The sequence below is a fragment of the Scleropages formosus genome, chromosome 18, assembly GCF_900964775.1.
Source record: "Scleropages formosus chromosome 18, fSclFor1.1, whole genome shotgun sequence".
NCBI classification, from domain to species: domain Eukaryota; kingdom Metazoa; phylum Chordata; class Actinopteri; order Osteoglossiformes; family Osteoglossidae; genus Scleropages; species Scleropages formosus.
Window position 1 is genome coordinate 14,375,286 of NC_041823.1, and position 16,324 is coordinate 14,391,609.

The 16,324-nt window shown below is 44.2% G+C and overlaps 1 protein-coding gene across 1 annotated transcript; it reads right to left on the bottom strand.

The window, feature by feature from the left end:
* Positions 1-4,301: 4,301 nt before the first annotated feature.
* Positions 4,302-15,689, bottom strand: LOC114909109 (H-2 class II histocompatibility antigen, I-E beta chain-like). The gene is made up of 6 exons (XM_029245925.1): positions 15,600-15,689; positions 14,245-14,514; positions 13,336-13,617; positions 7,977-8,090; positions 7,327-7,358; positions 4,302-4,474 (listed from the first exon to the last, which is right to left on the bottom strand). Exons 1-5 carry the CDS (start codon positions 15,655-15,657, stop codon positions 7,333-7,335), a joined length of 750 nt encoding a protein of 249 aa, XP_029101758.1. The 5' UTR covers positions 15,658-15,689; the 3' UTR covers positions 4,302-4,474; positions 7,327-7,332.
* Between the last annotated feature and the right edge of the window lie 635 nt (positions 15,690-16,324).

Consider the following 16,324-nt stretch of genomic DNA (forward strand, 5'->3'; position numbering starts at 1 on the left):
CATTTTACATTTATTCGCTTAGCAGACGCTTTTCTCCAAAGCGACTTACAACGCATACTATGTGGTGTACTAGCCCACACACCTTATTCACCAAGGTGACTTACACTACTAGATACACTACTTACACTGGGTCACTCATCCATACATCCGTAGAACACACACTCTCCCTCTGTCACTCACACACTATGGGAAACCTGAACAGCATGTCTTTGGACTGTGGGAGGAAACCAGAGCACCCGGAGGAAACCCACGCAGACACGGGGAGAACATGCAAACTCCACACAGAAAACTGACAGCTTTTGAAAAATTACTGGCCTTACACTGAAATCTGAATACATTAATTCTCAATGGCAGGAACCTCTATAAGCTTTATTTACTGTAGCTGATTAATTTATGCATAAAAGTAAAGGCTGCATTTTCTGAAATGTGCATTCTGGTTTATACATTGCATCAATATGATATGCTGTAGATACATACATGTAATAAGTATCAGGCTGTGTGATATTGCCATTATTCAGTGCTTATTTTTAAAAGATTTGTACAATTATTTCTTGCAGTGAAGGAATGATAAAGTCACACAACTGATGCGATGGAAAGGTTGTTTTACTATCACAGAATGAAAGGAGGAGATTAACTTTCAGCAATTAGAACTGTTTTGATAGACTTGAAAACAGCAGTATAGTAATTTTTCTATTTGACAGTAGACTGTCTCAATCGCAAGCGCTGTGTCTCATCAGGGAAAAGACCAAGGTGTGGTCAGGGACGAGCAAGGGTCGGGTGATCTGCAAACGTTGCTTGGAGAGTAACATAAAACGGTGGTCAGTGGAGCGAAGCCATAGGTCGAAGAGCCAAGGATCATCTGACACAAGGACACTGGGACAAGGAGGGGAGAGAACGAGGAGCAAACAAGGGAGACAGGTTGTGGAGCGAGTTGCGTCTTCCTAACGGTGAAATTCTGCAATCAGGTGTTTCCAGGCTGCTGCTTTTATACTTGTCATCCTTTATCTCCCACAGGTGTGGTTGTTGGACACATGACTTGGAGCGTGACAGCAAGTCTGGAAAGAAACACCCTGGATAGGATGCCAATAATCACAGGGTAGCCACATGGACACACCTACTCAGTCACACACTACAGGCAATTTGACATCATCAGTCCACCGAAACTGTATGACTTTGGACTGTGGGAGGGAACCAAAGCACCCGGAGAAAACCCAGACAGACACGGGGAGAATATGGGAACGCTATACCGACTTGAGCTAGAGTCACACCTAAGTCCGAACACCTCAGGTGTTGTGAGGCAGCAGTGCTACCTGCTACACCACCATTCAGTCCCACTACTATTTCCTCTTCACCAGGTCACTTTGATTTACTTTTGTTTTTCTTTCCATTTATTATTCACTACAGATCAGGTCCACCACAACCGAAAAGCCACTGTCTGCTTTTTTCACTTTTTCTTCCGCATCAGGAACTGATTTGGTTCCAGGGAGTTTGACATCATCTGGTTATACCTGATATTAATGAAAAGTTTGCTAAACCTTCACACTCCTGTTTGTTCACCATGCACCTGACAACTCATCTAGTCAGACTGAATTATCAAGCTAATGAGTTAACTACTAATTAAATTCATGAAATACTATACATGAAATTCTGAATGTAGTTATTTTCTTATAACTGCAGTTGGTCTATAATGTGGCCACCAAGGAGCAGCCGTAGTAACGGGAAAACCAGAGTCAAAGTCCGTGAAACAAAGCCGAAGGTCAGAGAGCCAGAGAAAATCCGTCGGGGACAAGGAAGGAACAGGGAGCTGCGGAGCACAGCGAGTAGCCACTAGGTCTACAGTGGCTCAAGTGAGGTTCCACGAGCCGGTGTATCCAAGCAGCCCTTTTATGCCACGTTTCCCTGATGCGCACGTCCCGTCCAATGTCATGGGCATGACAATTTCTTGGAATCTGTCATTGAAACCACTTTGCCTGACAACATATGATATGTAGTGTTTTGATTGGCCTGGCATGTTTTTATTGTTTTCCCTTGGGCCTGAAACTGAGCAACAGCTCCCCACCCCCACCCATTTTCAGAACCGCTTGTCCCATACGGGGTCACGGGGAACCGGAGCCTACCCGGTAACACAGGGCGTAAGGCTGGAGGGGGAGGGGACACACCCAGGACAGGACACCAGTCCATCGCAAGGCACCCCAACCGGGACTCGAACCCCAGACCCACCGGGGAGCAGGACCGTGGTCCAACCCACTGTGCCACCACACCCTCCTATTCCATATAATATCAGCTGATAAATTCATAACTGACAGGTAGCTGATGTCTTAACTCATTGTTAAAAGGGAAAAATAACAGAATAGCATTTAATTGTCATTAAAATATGAATCTCATACTTTGTCAGAATCCCATCATCAGGGTTGCAGTGGTCCATAGCCTATCCTGGAAATACAGGGCACTAGGCTTGGCAAGAAACACCACAGTCAGGGGACACCAGTCTGCTGGAGGGTATACACACACACACACACACACACACGCACCGTACCTCCACCCAATGTCACAACTCTGATGCTGCCTAATATGTAACGCTAACAGTGATGTGGGGGGAAGTCAAATGTTCTATGCCATGTCCAAAAGCAAATGTAAATTTCAGGAGTGAAAATGTGAAAAATTTCCAAGAAGAACATAATACATGTAATTGTTTCAGCAGTAAAGATCTCATGTTCTTCAGTGTCAGAAGAAGAAATTCTATTACTAGCCATTTACATGTATTCATTTAACACACTTTTCTAAAGCAACATACAACTTAGAGAAAGCAAGTGCATTTCACTACCAGCCACAGATGCAGACAAGTGTTTCTCTAAGTACAGTTAGAGTAATACCACCATTTATCCAGCATACATTACACAAGTAGCTGCAGTAAGAATTGGTAGAGAGTATATTTTGGAAAGCAGTTAATGTAGCAAATAATGTAATTTATGGAGTACACAGATCTGAGGTGGCATGAACAAAAAAAAAAAAAAAACAAAACTAAAAAATTAATCACACCAAACAGTAGAAAAAACTAAGTATGCACAAAGCTGATAAATGTTGGTTGGTTGTTTATCAATTACTCCATTCTTCTAAAACAATTAACTTGACAACTTTATCTGGTAAGTTTGATTATAAAATAAAGTGAATTTCAGCACATACGCTAATTTAAACCTTATTACAACACCTAGTCAGTAAATCAACTGAAAAAACAGTAACCCCATCAATTTTACTGACAAAGTGTTACATGTTATGTTTTTGCTGAAAGGGGACTGAGACCTCTGAAAGGGTATGAGGGACATGTGAGGGGTGAGGGAACAGAACCTACACTTGCACCTAGTTACTCTAAACACCTGGTTTCCAGGTCTTCCTGACACAAGCACCTACTTATTGCAATTAGATGTAAAGATCTAAAGACCTACTATCTATTTTGCCCCTCTGTCAGTGCAGAGAGAGAAAGGACTGACAGAGACCAACCAGCTACGACACATCTACTTTTCAATGATGTGAAGAAATTTTAAATTGTTTTAAAAGTTCAGAGTTTCTAAAGTAATGGGGATGCAGAGGTGCAGTGGTGCAGCATGTTTGGCTGGGGGCTGTTCTCTGGTGGGTCTGGAGTTTGAGTCCTGCTAGGGGTGCCTTGTGATGGACAGGTGTCCCATCCTGGGTGTGTCCTGTCCCCTCCCCCTCTAGCCTTGCGCCCTGTGTTGCTGGGTTAGGCTGCGGTTTACCGTGACCCTGCTCGGGACAAGCAGCTGTAGACATTGTGTGTGTGTTTCTAAAGTCTTCTCCAATATTCTTACAAATAAAACCTGTATTTGAATTCAATAAATATGGGTCCAAGCTCTGTCCTGAATGACGAATCAGGGGGATGTTACAGAATGGTTTTGAGTTGGAAAGATAAGTTCTCACTGCCCTGGACTTGCTGAAAAAATTTCCTGTCATTTGACATTTTGTTTAGTCCAAAACAGTTTCTCCTGACTAATCATCAGTGGGTGGTAACCTAATATCTAACTGAGCATCTTTGACATTATGTATCTAATTAAGTAGTCTTAACTAGTTTTGATACATTTTTCATTTTTATATGAAACACACACACACACACATCTCTGAATCGCTTGTCCCATGGGGTCGTGGGGAACCGGAGCCTACCAGTTAACCAATGTTTATAAATGACGTGTGTTGCTGTGACGTCCGAACACGGGTGAGAAGTAAAATGACCCCACATGCAGAGTGATATTAGAAGTGCACTGTGCAAACTGTAAAGCACTGGGTGGAGGTGAAACAATGAACGTGGGACAAAGAGACACACAGTGTGTTCGCAACAAAGGTGAAAAGTGAAACGTGAATCTGAGTAAGACTTGAACACGGAGGCGTGATGAAATACCGGACTGGAACGCTGGATCAGGACTGGAGAACAAGAAGCAGGGGTTGACAGGACGGGCACTCGGGACTGGAACAGATAAATACTTATTTATTAAGATACAGATGCTTTTCAATGTAAACAGTGTCCAAAAGGCTCAGATTCCTGTGATGCACTCAATAGTTAATCAGGCTAAACAAGAGCGAGAAAGAAAAATAGTTACACGAAGACCATAACAAAAGTGATTTTGATTATAGAGGATGGTGACTAGTGTACTGATTAGAGCTGCTGCCTTTGAACCCAAAGGTTGTTGATTCAAAGCCCACCTCTAGCTTTAGTACCCTTGAGCAAGGTGTTTATACTGAAATTATTGCAGTAAATTACCTAGCTGTATGAACGGGTAAACAATTGTAAATTGCCTCAGACAAATGTATCTGCTAAATAATGGTTAAGTGAAAATTGACCTCTGCAGGTGCTTTATGAATCATAAAAGTATTGGTATAAGTGCCGTGTTCAACAGGGTGGTTTGTTTCAATGTTTGCATGAGATGGATAACATTTTTAAACAGGTTTAAGAGGAAAACAATAACAGCACATTTTAGGAATAAGACACAAAAAAGTATCCTTTCTGCTTCTTCCTCAATCTATGTCAAAGATAAACTGTCAAAAATAAACAATAAGTTCACTGTCCAAATTGGAACAGATTTCTGTGATCCTCTCAATAGATAATCAGGTTGAACAAGTGACATAAAGAAAAATACTTCAACAGAAACTGGAGACAAAGTTTTTGATTTTGGAGAAAACCTTATAGGAAGCTTATTAGTGACTTCTGAATGAGCTTCTTGGTTATAAAATAACTAGTACAAATGCAAGGAACACTGGTATCTTATTACATCTTATTATTTATTACTGGTGATATGATATCTTATTCATGTAAAATTCCATATTTTGTTGTTTTTGAAATTCCCATTAAGGCTGTACTGAAAAAGCAGATTATCTTGGCTATTATCTCCTGTACATTAATTGTATATTAAAAACTCCATTACTTACTAAGTTGAACTTCATTGAACATTCTGGAGCTACTCGTGTGCTTTATAATACAAAGTGCTTTGCATATGACAACAGCATTATATGATTGCTTATTGTTATCAACTATTACTTTCATAATTAATTTTCTCAGTAATTTCTTTGGTGCAACAGGCAACATAAATATATAGTCACTTGTTTTTTCCTGATTCACATTACAAATGTTATTAAAATTGTAAAACTGTAAAATTCATAGTAAAACATGAACATTGTTAAACTCAGGAATGGAAGGTCACAGTAATTCATGGTGTTTTGCTCACAGATCACCCAGAGCCCTGCCATAAACAAGAAGTTTGAAGTCTGACCACATTCTTTAGGTCACTGATTGGGGGCAATTTCACTGGAAAGAACTAAACTGTGTAATGAAGGAATACACACACCATCAGAACTGCTTGTCCTATAGGGGGTCACAACCTAACCCAGCAACAGAGGGCATAAGGCTGGGGGGCAAGGGGCACACCCAGGACAGGACGCCAGTCCATCGCAAGGCACCCCCAGCGGGACTCAAACCCCGGACCCAGCGGAGAGCAGGACCCAGTGCAACCCACTGCGCCACTGCTCCACCACAACCCCTAATAACAGAATAATTTACCTAAAATATTCCAAAGTATTTCTTAAGGATTACTATGACTAACAAGTTTCTGGATCTGTATTTACTGTAAAGGTTGTAAAGTACTAAATTAGCAACATTTACCAGTTCACTCTGTGAACTGGCATGGTTATTTAATAATTATTTCATATAATAAACATTAACCTGAAAATGTAAATGCCTACTTAAAAAGGAGTAACAAAGGAGTAGCAAGAGGTTTTACAATAACAACCAAAGCAACCATCATGAAATTAAGTCTTTAAAAAACATAATACAGTATAGACAGATTTCAAAGAAATCATATATGCATTTATAATTGCCAAGTACTAGAACTAATGTTACTCAGTGTATCTCTCCAAAACGAGGAACACGGTGTGATTAAATTGTTATAAAGCACCAAGTAATCTGACCTACTTACCAAAACAATGTCTGAGTTATAACATAAATCTATGTATGAAATGTAAGAGCATTGCCTTCAAGCTAGAACACACACACACACACACACATTTTCAGAACCGCTTGTCCCTTACGGGGTCACGGGGAACCGGAGCCTACCCGGCAACACAGGGCGTAAGGCCGGAGGGGGAGGGGACACACCCAGGACGGGACGCCAGTCCGTCGCAAGGCACCCCACGCGGGACTCGAACCCCAGACCCACCGGAGAGCAGGACTGCGGTCCAACCCACTGCGCCACCGCACCCCCCCCAAGCTAGAACAGTTTGTATATATTATAAAGTCCAATATCTCAATCTCTGCTTAAAATCAAAAACATTAGAACAATTAAAGAACAATAACAGCAGTAACTGTGAAATATGAAGTTTCCCCATAACTGAGGTCCACAAAGTTACTCTCCTTTTGACAGTGGAGCAATAACTGAAATATAGCAGAAGAGCTTTGTCAGAAATCTTCAGAAACTATGTTATATCTTTTCTATTAATTCAATATATTGTAGTTCCAGCAGGTGCAAATAAAAAATGAGGTTAGTGTATACTGCCTTTAAAATTATTCACCCCCTTAGACTTATTCATGTTTTATTATTTTACAACATTGAGTCGCAATATTTAATTAGGCTTTTTTCAAACAGAAAACTACTACTCAATGTCAAAGTGAAAACATTTATACAAATGAAAAAAAGCTTTTAACTAATTACAAATACCAAAATAAAATAACTGAGTCTGGAGGCTGTGTATGAACACTTTTTATAGGCACAGTATCGTATAAAAATTGCAGTCTAAAAAAAGCATAGTAGAACAGCAAGGGTAACATACCTAAACTTAACTTGCTGGTACCAGGATTCTCCCTGTAAAACAAAACAAAAAAAAAAAAAATCAAAAGTGTACAAGTAACATAAAAATTTTAACAAACTGTAAAATGCATATGAAAGGTTATATCTTAGTATTGCACATTATGCATCCAAATAAACAACATGCTGAATGAGTTAGTGGCTGCTTGCAGAAAGCTACAATCTGTTACACTATATAGTTATCCATATTCAGTCTACCATTTATAACCATAAATTATAAAAAGGAATATTCATATTCATTCTGCATTTTTGCAAACCACTCGTCCTAATCAAGGGCGCCCGGTGCCAGTCCCAGAATCACTGTGACGGGGTGCACTCTGGATGAGATTCCAGTCCATCACAGGGTAGCTACACACAGCATTCAGCCATTCACACATTACAGGGAATTTACTGTCACTACTCCACCTGAACTGCATGTTATTGAAATGTGTGAGGAAACTAGAGCACCTATAAGCAACCCATGCTGACACAGGGAGAACATGCAAACTCCACACTGACTAAGTCAGATTCAAACTCATGCCCAAACAGCCCTGGCTCTGTGAGGCAGTATAGCTACCTGCGTTGCCGCCATGCCGTCCCATGACAAACCACAGTAGTAATAATTTTAATTCTCACCTGTGGATTTCTTCTTGTAGAAAATCACCCCAGCAAGTGAGAGGATCAGGCCCAAAAGCAGTCCAGAAGTCCCAATGATCACTTTGTTCCTGTCCCCATCAGACATTGAAGGATCTGAAAATTAATGGTTATTCCGTTGGTTTAATTAGAACTATTTAAACTTCATGTTATGTTTACCAGAGCAATTTCCATAATGCTTTTTATGTATTTACCTTAATTCATTTGTACACCACAAAATGTGACTTCTTTTAAAAGGCCATAGGACATTTAATGGCCAAGACAATGTTTTACAATTAGTCTAAATTCTGAATGTGCAGTCTTCTATTTTAAGGTTTGTTACAATGACATGACAGTCAATTTTAATTTGGAACATAAAACATACGTAAAAAACATCACGGAAATTGCTCTGGCAGGTATACTTATATGTTTTTATTTATTTTTATAACAAGGATCAGCTATAGGCCGAGTGAATTGTGTACTTAAATTTATCTTGGTCCAACATAATATCTTGCAAATGTCAATGTCACCAAACAAATGTCTTGGTGTGTCTTACCTGGGTGTTTTGGATGTTTTACTTTCAAATTTTAAAATTCAAGAGAAAACTTCCAATTTACTATTACTTTCAACCGACAGCCATACGGAGCCTTCAACGATAATAATTTCTACATCAAATAGTTACAAAAAATATGAGAATAAAACATGCTGTGCATTTTGTGCACTAGTGATTGTTTAATTTTACTAGACGTACTAAGCTGCTTACTTAGATACTGATAAATACTGGAATTAATGCAACTTCAAAATTGCGGACAGAAACAGAATGAAATGTACAGAAGAGTGAAAGCAAACCAACCCACAATTGGCAGTAAATTTCTGCAAATTGCTGCAAAACAGATGACAAAAGATTGAGTGATTTCCTGCTGAAACTTAAAGGTTTATTTAAAAGTCTTAAAATTTTATTTAAAGTCTCTGTTTAAAAAAAATGAAGACTGTCTCAGAAGACTTGTCTCTTTTATCTATGCTAAATTTATAGTCTCCTCCGTGAACCGCCACCTTACCGTGGTGGAGGGGTTTGAGTGCCTGAATGAGTCCAGGAGCCATGTTGTCTGGGGCTATATGCCCCTGGTAGGGTCTCCCATGGCAGACAGGTCCTGGATGACAGACGAGACAAAGCGCGGTTCAAAAACCCCTTATGACGGAAAAATCAAGGCTTTCGTTTACCCCGCCCGGTATGGGGTCACCGGGGCCCCACCCTGGAGCCAGGCCTGGGGGGGGGCTCGCATGCGAGCGCCTGGTGGCCAGGTCTATGCCCACGGGGCCTGGCCGGGCTCAGCCCGAAGCCATGACGTGGAGCCGCTCTTCGGTGGGCTCACCACCTGCCGGAGAAACCGTAAGGGGCCGGTGCATTGTGATTTGGGCGGTGGTCGGGGCCGAGTGCCCGGCCGACCCAAACCTCGGGCGCCAACTCTGGTTTTTGGGACTTGGAATGTCACCTCACTGGCGGGGAAGGAGCCTGAGCTGGTGCGGGAAGTCGAGAGATACCGTCTAGATATAGTCGGGCTCACTTCCACTCACAGCTTGGGTTCTGGAACCACTCTCCTCGATCAGGGGTGGACTCTCCACTATTCTGGCGTTGCCCAAGGTGAGAGGCGGCGGGCTGGTGTGGGCTTATTAATAGCCCCCCAGTTCAGCCGCCATGTGTTGGAGTCTACCCCGGTGAATGAGAGGGTCGTCTCCCTACGCCTTCGGGTCAGGGAACGGTCTCTCACTGTCGTTTGTGCTTATGCGCCTAGCGGCAGTGTAGAGTACCCGGCCTTTTTAGAGTCCCTGGGGGGCGTGCTGGAAAGCGCTCCCACTGGGGACTCTGTCGTTCTACTGGGGGACTTTAACGCCCACGTGGGCAGCGACAGTGATACCTGGAGGGGCGTGATTGGGAGGAACGGCCTCCCTGATCTGAACCCGAGCGGTGAGTTGTTATTGGATTTCTGTGCTAGTCGCGGTTTATCCATAACGAACACCATGTTCATGCATAAGGGTGTCCATCAGTGCACTTGGCACCAGGACACCCTAGGTCGGAGGTCGATGATCGACTTTGTAGTCGTTTCTTCTGACCTTCGGCCATATGTCTTGGACACTCGGGTGAAGAGAGGGGCTGAGCTGTCAACTGATCACCACCTGGTGGTGAGTTGGATTCGATGGCGGGGGAAAAAGCTGGACAGACCTGGCAGGCCCAAACGCATAGTGAGGGTCTGTTGGGAACGTTTGGCGGAGGCCCCTGTCAGAGAGGTCTTCAACTCCCACCTCCGACAGAGCTTCAACCAGGTCCCGAGGGAGGTGGGGGACATTGAGTCTGAATGGACTATGTTCCGCGCCTCCATTGTCGGGGCGGCGGTTCGGAGCTGCGGCCATAAGGTCTCCGGCGCCTGTCGCGGCGGCAATCCCCGAACACGGTGGTGGACACCGGAAGTAAGGGATGCCGTCAAGCTGAAGAAGGAGTTCTATCGGGCCTGGCTGGCTCATGGGACTCCTAAAGCAGCTGACAGGTACCGACGGGCCAAACGGAGCGCGGCTCTGGCAGTCGCCGCGGCAAAAACTCGGGCTTGGGAGGAGTTCGGTGAGGCCATGGAGGAAGACTTTCGGTCGGCCTCAAAGAGATTCTGGCAAACCGTCCGGCGACTCAGAGGGGGGAAGCGGTGTTCCACGAACACTGTTTACAGTGGAAGTGGCGCGCTGCTGACCTCAGCTGAGGATGTTCTCGGGCGGTGGAAGGAGTACTTTGAGGATCTCCTCAATCCCTCCGACACGCCTTCCGTAGAGGAAGCTGAGGCTGGGGACTTGGAGGGGGACTCGTCCATTACCCTGGCTGAAGTTGCTGAGGTAGTCAAAAAACTCCTCGGTGGCAAGGCTCCGGGGGTGGATGAGATCCGCCCCGAGTTTCTCAAGTCTCTGGATGTTGTGGGGCTGTCTTGGCTGACACACCTCTGCAGCATCGCGTGGAGTTCGGGAACGGTGCCTCTGGACTGGCAGACCGGGGTGGTGGTCCCTCTTTTTAAGAAGGGGGACCGGAGATTGTGTTCCAACTACAGGGGGATCACACTCCTTAGCCTCCCTAGGAAAGTCTATGCCAGGGTACTGGAAAGGAGAATCCGACCGGTAGTCGAACCTCGGATTCAGGAGGAGCAATGCGGTTTTCGCCCTGGCCGTGGAACACTGGACCAGCTCTATACCCTCACTAGGGTGCTGGAGGGTTTGTGGGAGTTTGCCCAACCAGTCCATATGTGTTTTGTGGACCTGGAGAAGGCATTCGACCGTGTCCCTCGTGGCATCCTATGGGGGGTACTTCGGGATTATGGGGTTCGGGGCTCGTTGCTACGGGCTGTTCGTTCCCTGTATGACCGGAGTAGGAGCTTGGTTCGCATTGCCGGCAGTAAGTCAGAACTGTTCCCGGTGCATGTTGGACTCCACCAGGGCTGCCCTTTGTCACCGATTCTGTTCATTATCTTTATGGACAGAATTTCTAGGCGCAGTCAGGGAACGGAGGGTGTCTGTTTTGGTGGCCGCGAGATCTCGTCTCTGCTTTTTGCGGACGATGTGGTCCTGTTGGCTTCATCAAGTCAAGACTTGCAGCGTGCACTGGGGAGGTTTGCAGCCGAGTGCGAAGTGGCGGGGATGAGAATCGGCACCTCCAAATCCGAGGCCATGGTTCTCAGTCGGAAAAAGGTGGATTGCTCCCTCCGGGTTAGGGGGGAGTTGCTCCCTCAAGTGGAGGAGTTTAAGTATCTCGGGGTTTTGTTCACGAGTGAGGGAAAAATGGAGCGGCAGGTCGACAGACGGATCGGTGCGGCGTCCGCAGTAATGCGGTCATTGTACCGGTCTGTTGTGGTGAAGAGGGAGCTGAGTCGTAAGGCGAAGCTCTCAATTTACCGGTCGATCTACGTTCCTACCCTCACCTATGGTCATGAACTCTGGATCATGACCGAAAGAATGAGATCGCGGATACAAGCGGCAGAAATGAGTTTCCTCCGCAGAGTGGCTGGGCGCACCCTTAGGGATAGGGTGAGGAGCTCAGTCACCCGGGAGGAGCTCGGAGTAGAGCCGCTGCTCCTCCGCATCGAGAGGAGCCAGTTGAGGTGGCTCGGGCATCTGTTCCGGATGCCTCCTGGACGCCTCCCTGGGGAGGTGTTCCGGGCTTGTCCCGCTGGGAGGAGGCCTCGGGGCAGACCCAGGACACGTTGGAGAGACTATGTCTCCCGGCTGGCCTGGGAACGCCTTGGGGTTCCCCCAGAGGAACTGGAGGAGGTGTGCGGGGAGAGGGAAGTCTGGAGGACTCTGCTCGGACTGCTGCCCCCGCGACCCGGCCCCGGATAAAGTGGAGGAAGATGGATGGATGGATGGATGGATAAATTTATAGTATACACAGCTGTTCGTTAATGTTACTGATCAGAAAAATGGGACAAAGCTATGGCACAGAGGAACAGAGACGTGGACTGGAAAGCAGAGTGGGATAAAATGCTTCTGGAGCCTTGAATAACCATAATCATGAGTTTATTCACTTGAAATTCTGCCAGAGAGCTTACCTGTCACTTTGTATAGCACCCATAATGGGGTTGGTTCCATCTCCTGATTGCACTAACTGTCCACAAGGAGCACCAAGTACCTTCACGTACACTATGTAGAACTGTCTAGAAGTATATGCTTTCTGGGTGGAGGTTGTTGATTGTATCTCAACGTTGACTGACATACACTTTCTCAGGGACCCTACTCTGCATCTCCATCATGGCAACTCCAAATTCCAAAGTAAAGATTTGAATAATGGGCTAACAGCTTTGACGGCAGCCAAGAAGGTTATTGTTCAATACCTCCTCATAATTCATCATTAACACACTGACGGTATAGCAATTTGAAGGATTTTTCAGAGGAAAAAATCCTCTTCTACTCTATGATGCAAACCATAATAATAAACAATGTGTACCTGTAATAGGAGTGTAAAAATGTAAAAAAAAAAATTATATGACAAAAGCAAACTATCTTGCAGTCTTATTTTGTTCAGATATATTATTGCAGTTGTATATAAATTAGACAATTCTGACTTTACCAGACACCTCCCTTACATTCACTCAATACTTTGTCCAAAGCAAGTTACAATTAATTTACTATCTATGTAGCTGGATAACTTTACTGGTGCAACTTAGGGGAAGTACCTTGCTCAAAGGTGCAATAGCAAGAGGTAGAATGTGAACCTGTAACCTTTGGGTCCAAAGGCTGCAGCTCCAACCACTACAGCACCAGCTACTCCACTTCCTCCTCTGTGCCAAAGTTTTTTCCATGCAATATAACTGTTTTGTTCAGTATAGTTTATTACCCCATTTGAAGACCTTGGGCTCAGAAAAGCTGCTGTGTTCCACCTTGCAGGCGATGGTCTCTCCAGATTTGGGTGTGAGCTCCAGGTAAGAGTGTATCTGATAGTACCAGTCTCCATCATAGAGCTCTTCAGTGGAAGTCACATCAGTCTTCACCTCCTTCCCATCTCTCAGCCAAGTCAGTTTGATTCCCTCTGGGTAGAAGTTATACGCACTGCATACCAGCATAGTGGAGTGTCTCTGACTGCCAGATTTCTCAGAATAAACCCTTACCGAAGGTTCAACTGAAACAGAAAAAGAAAAAAGATCAGAAATCCATAATGACGTCTTACAAAGGTATTCCGATAAATCCTAGTTTCTACTGATGTACAGTCCCTCGTCTCTATACAGACACAGTATTACACAATGAAATTCTATTACAGTTTGTCCCCTGTGACAAAATTAAAAAGAAACTGAGAGGTTCTGATGGTAAAACACTCACACCCTCCACCTCCGCGCAACAGGGAACACCTGTCCTGCGTCGGATCACGAGATGCTCACATAAAAAGGGAGCTTGGAGCACAGCAAGATGCAGAATCTTAGTTCAGCCTTACTACTTGCATCCCTGGTCATCCCTGGTCCCCTCCTCTTTGTCCTCGAACCCATCTCCCTTGTTCTACACCTTCCTGGATTCCCTCGACCTACTCTGCCTGTCTTTACGGATTACGTCTTTCGGATTTCCCTTTGCCTACGTTTGCGCCTCGGCGACCCCTGCCTGTTTCTTGACGACGAGTTTTATATTCCCCTTAATAAACCATCCTGTGTTTCCGCACACTTGGGTCCGATGTCTGCCTTCAGTGAGGAAATCATGGCACTCACTCACTCCACTTGTCCTGGCCGAGGCACTTTTCACACAGTACACAAGTGCTCACCTGTGTACGACAGTATGTTTCTGAAGTACAGCTCAGCATTGTGCCTGCAGTACGAATCCACGTTGGTATGCTGTTTGTCCGTTTCTCCGTTTTCGTTCCATATCTTCGCATTGTACACCCCATGTTTCGTATATCCAGTATACTTATTCAGAGTGCTGTTGTACCTCGCATATTCCAATTTATTAAAAATGAATCTGTAAATAAATTCGATGTCTTTCAGTTCTTCCGAGCTGTAATGACACTCCCTTAGGTAGTATTCGAAATGTCCATCTGTCAAAACATACACAACAATACACATTTAGTATTCAGTTAATTCCATAATTTTCTCATTCTTTAACTAAAAACAGAGGGAAATCTTTTAACGCACTTAGCTGATGTCAACAGTAATTAAAAGAGTGCTGGACTTTACCGAGATTTCCTAGCAAAGTTTCCCAATGTAATGGCTAAAGAAAAAAAAAAATGTATGTGCCTCGCGCAGCAATTTCGAGTGTTCATTAATTTATGTTCAACCAAAATATATACCGGTGATAATAATATAAAACGCAGCTCTGCCACAGCCCGTGAATGAACTACTTTTATCTGTAAACAAACTACGCGATAAAATCAGTGAGCGACGGGGCGATTCCAAGCGTACAGATGACTGACAGATTTAGTGTAATTTACGTCCACTTCTCTCGTAAAAGCAGAAATATTTGAAAAAAGCAAAGCTAAATATAGACGAAAATGCAAGGGGACAAGCAAAAGACAAAAAAGCACTTTGTGTGAGTGAGAAGCAGAAAAGAGAGAGAGAAAGAGAGATAGGCTGTACGGTTTGGGTTGTTAAAAGCGGCGAATCCGCTGCTCAGGTCGGCGGGCTGTCGCACCCCATGGCATCGGTACCTGCTTTCTAACCAGATCTTGGTATAATAATACATCGTAATAATTTGCAGATCAGTAAGTGTAGTGTGTTCTGAGTTTATTAAACAGTCACTTTAGAACTGGGATTGTCTGTCTTTATTGGGGGGGGCGGCGGACTGGAGCGAAGGACGGGAAGCCACTCCATCACAAGGCACCCCAAGCAGGGCTCCAAGCCCAGATCCACCACACAGCAGCAGGCACTGGCCAAAGCCGCCGCGCCCCCGTAATACTTTTATTATAATTAGATGCAGATGTGTAACTCTTAACTTAAGTGCAGTTAGTTAGTTTCTTTCCACCATATCTTGAACAAATGTTATGTACATGATGATGTAGCGAAACACTGTAAAAACATTCCATTTAGCCTATTATTATATTCAATATTAATATGTATTATTAATATTGACCTATGAAGTTTACATTAGGACAAAAGTGCCCATTAATTTAAACAAGTCACTTACCAAATCCAGGCAAAGACTGCCATAAAATGAGAGCAAAGAAAATAAGGGCGCCACGCATGACTGAGTTTTCACAGCACTAACAGATGATTATTCTGCTCCAACTTCCAAGTGAGCACACGGAAGGAAATCGGACGCGTATATGACAAACAAAATTATAAATCTGTCCAATTCTCGCGGATACTAAGAAAACATCATTCGTTACTAGGTCAGGTTTCTTGCACAACGGCAGCACAGCGGCACCGCGAGTAGCGCTGTTGTCTCACAGCAGCTGGATGGTGCGAGAGGACGTGGGATCGATCCCCACTCAGCCTGTATGGAGCTTGTATGTTCTCCCCGTGTCTGAGTGTGTTTCCTTCCACAGTCCAAAGACATGCTGTTCAGGTTCACCCATAGTGTGTGAGTGACAGAGAGAGTGTGTTCCACCGATGTATGGATGAGTGACCCAAGTAGTGTATCTAGCAGTCAGGGAGTCACCTTGGTGAATAAGGTGTGTGCTATGTATGTAGTATCTGTTGGAAGTTGCTTTAGAAGAAAGTGTCTAAGTCAGGGGTCGACAACCTTAAACACTCAAAGAGCCATTTGGACCCGTTTCCCACAGAAAAAAAACACAGGGAGCCACAAAACCCTTTTGACATCTAAAATGAAGATAACACTGCATATATGATATCGTTTTTTACCTTTATGGAAAGTATAGAAAAAACTGTAGTGTGTTGCATTTATGAAAT

Bases quoted from the DNA above. Each gene is read 5' to 3' on its own strand.
- LOC114909109 (XM_029245925.1), bottom strand. From the start codon at position 15,657: ATGCGTGGCGCCCTTATTTTCTTTGCTCTCATTTTATGGCAGTCTTTG. The intron at 13,618-14,244 runs GTGAGCACTTGT...TTTCTGTTTCAG, and splicing joins AAACATACTGTCGTACACAG to TTGAACCTTCGGTAAGGGTT. The intron at 7,359-7,976 runs GTGAGAATTAAA...TTTGTTTTACAG, and splicing joins CTACAAGAAGAAATCCACAG to GGAGAATCCTGGTACCAGCA.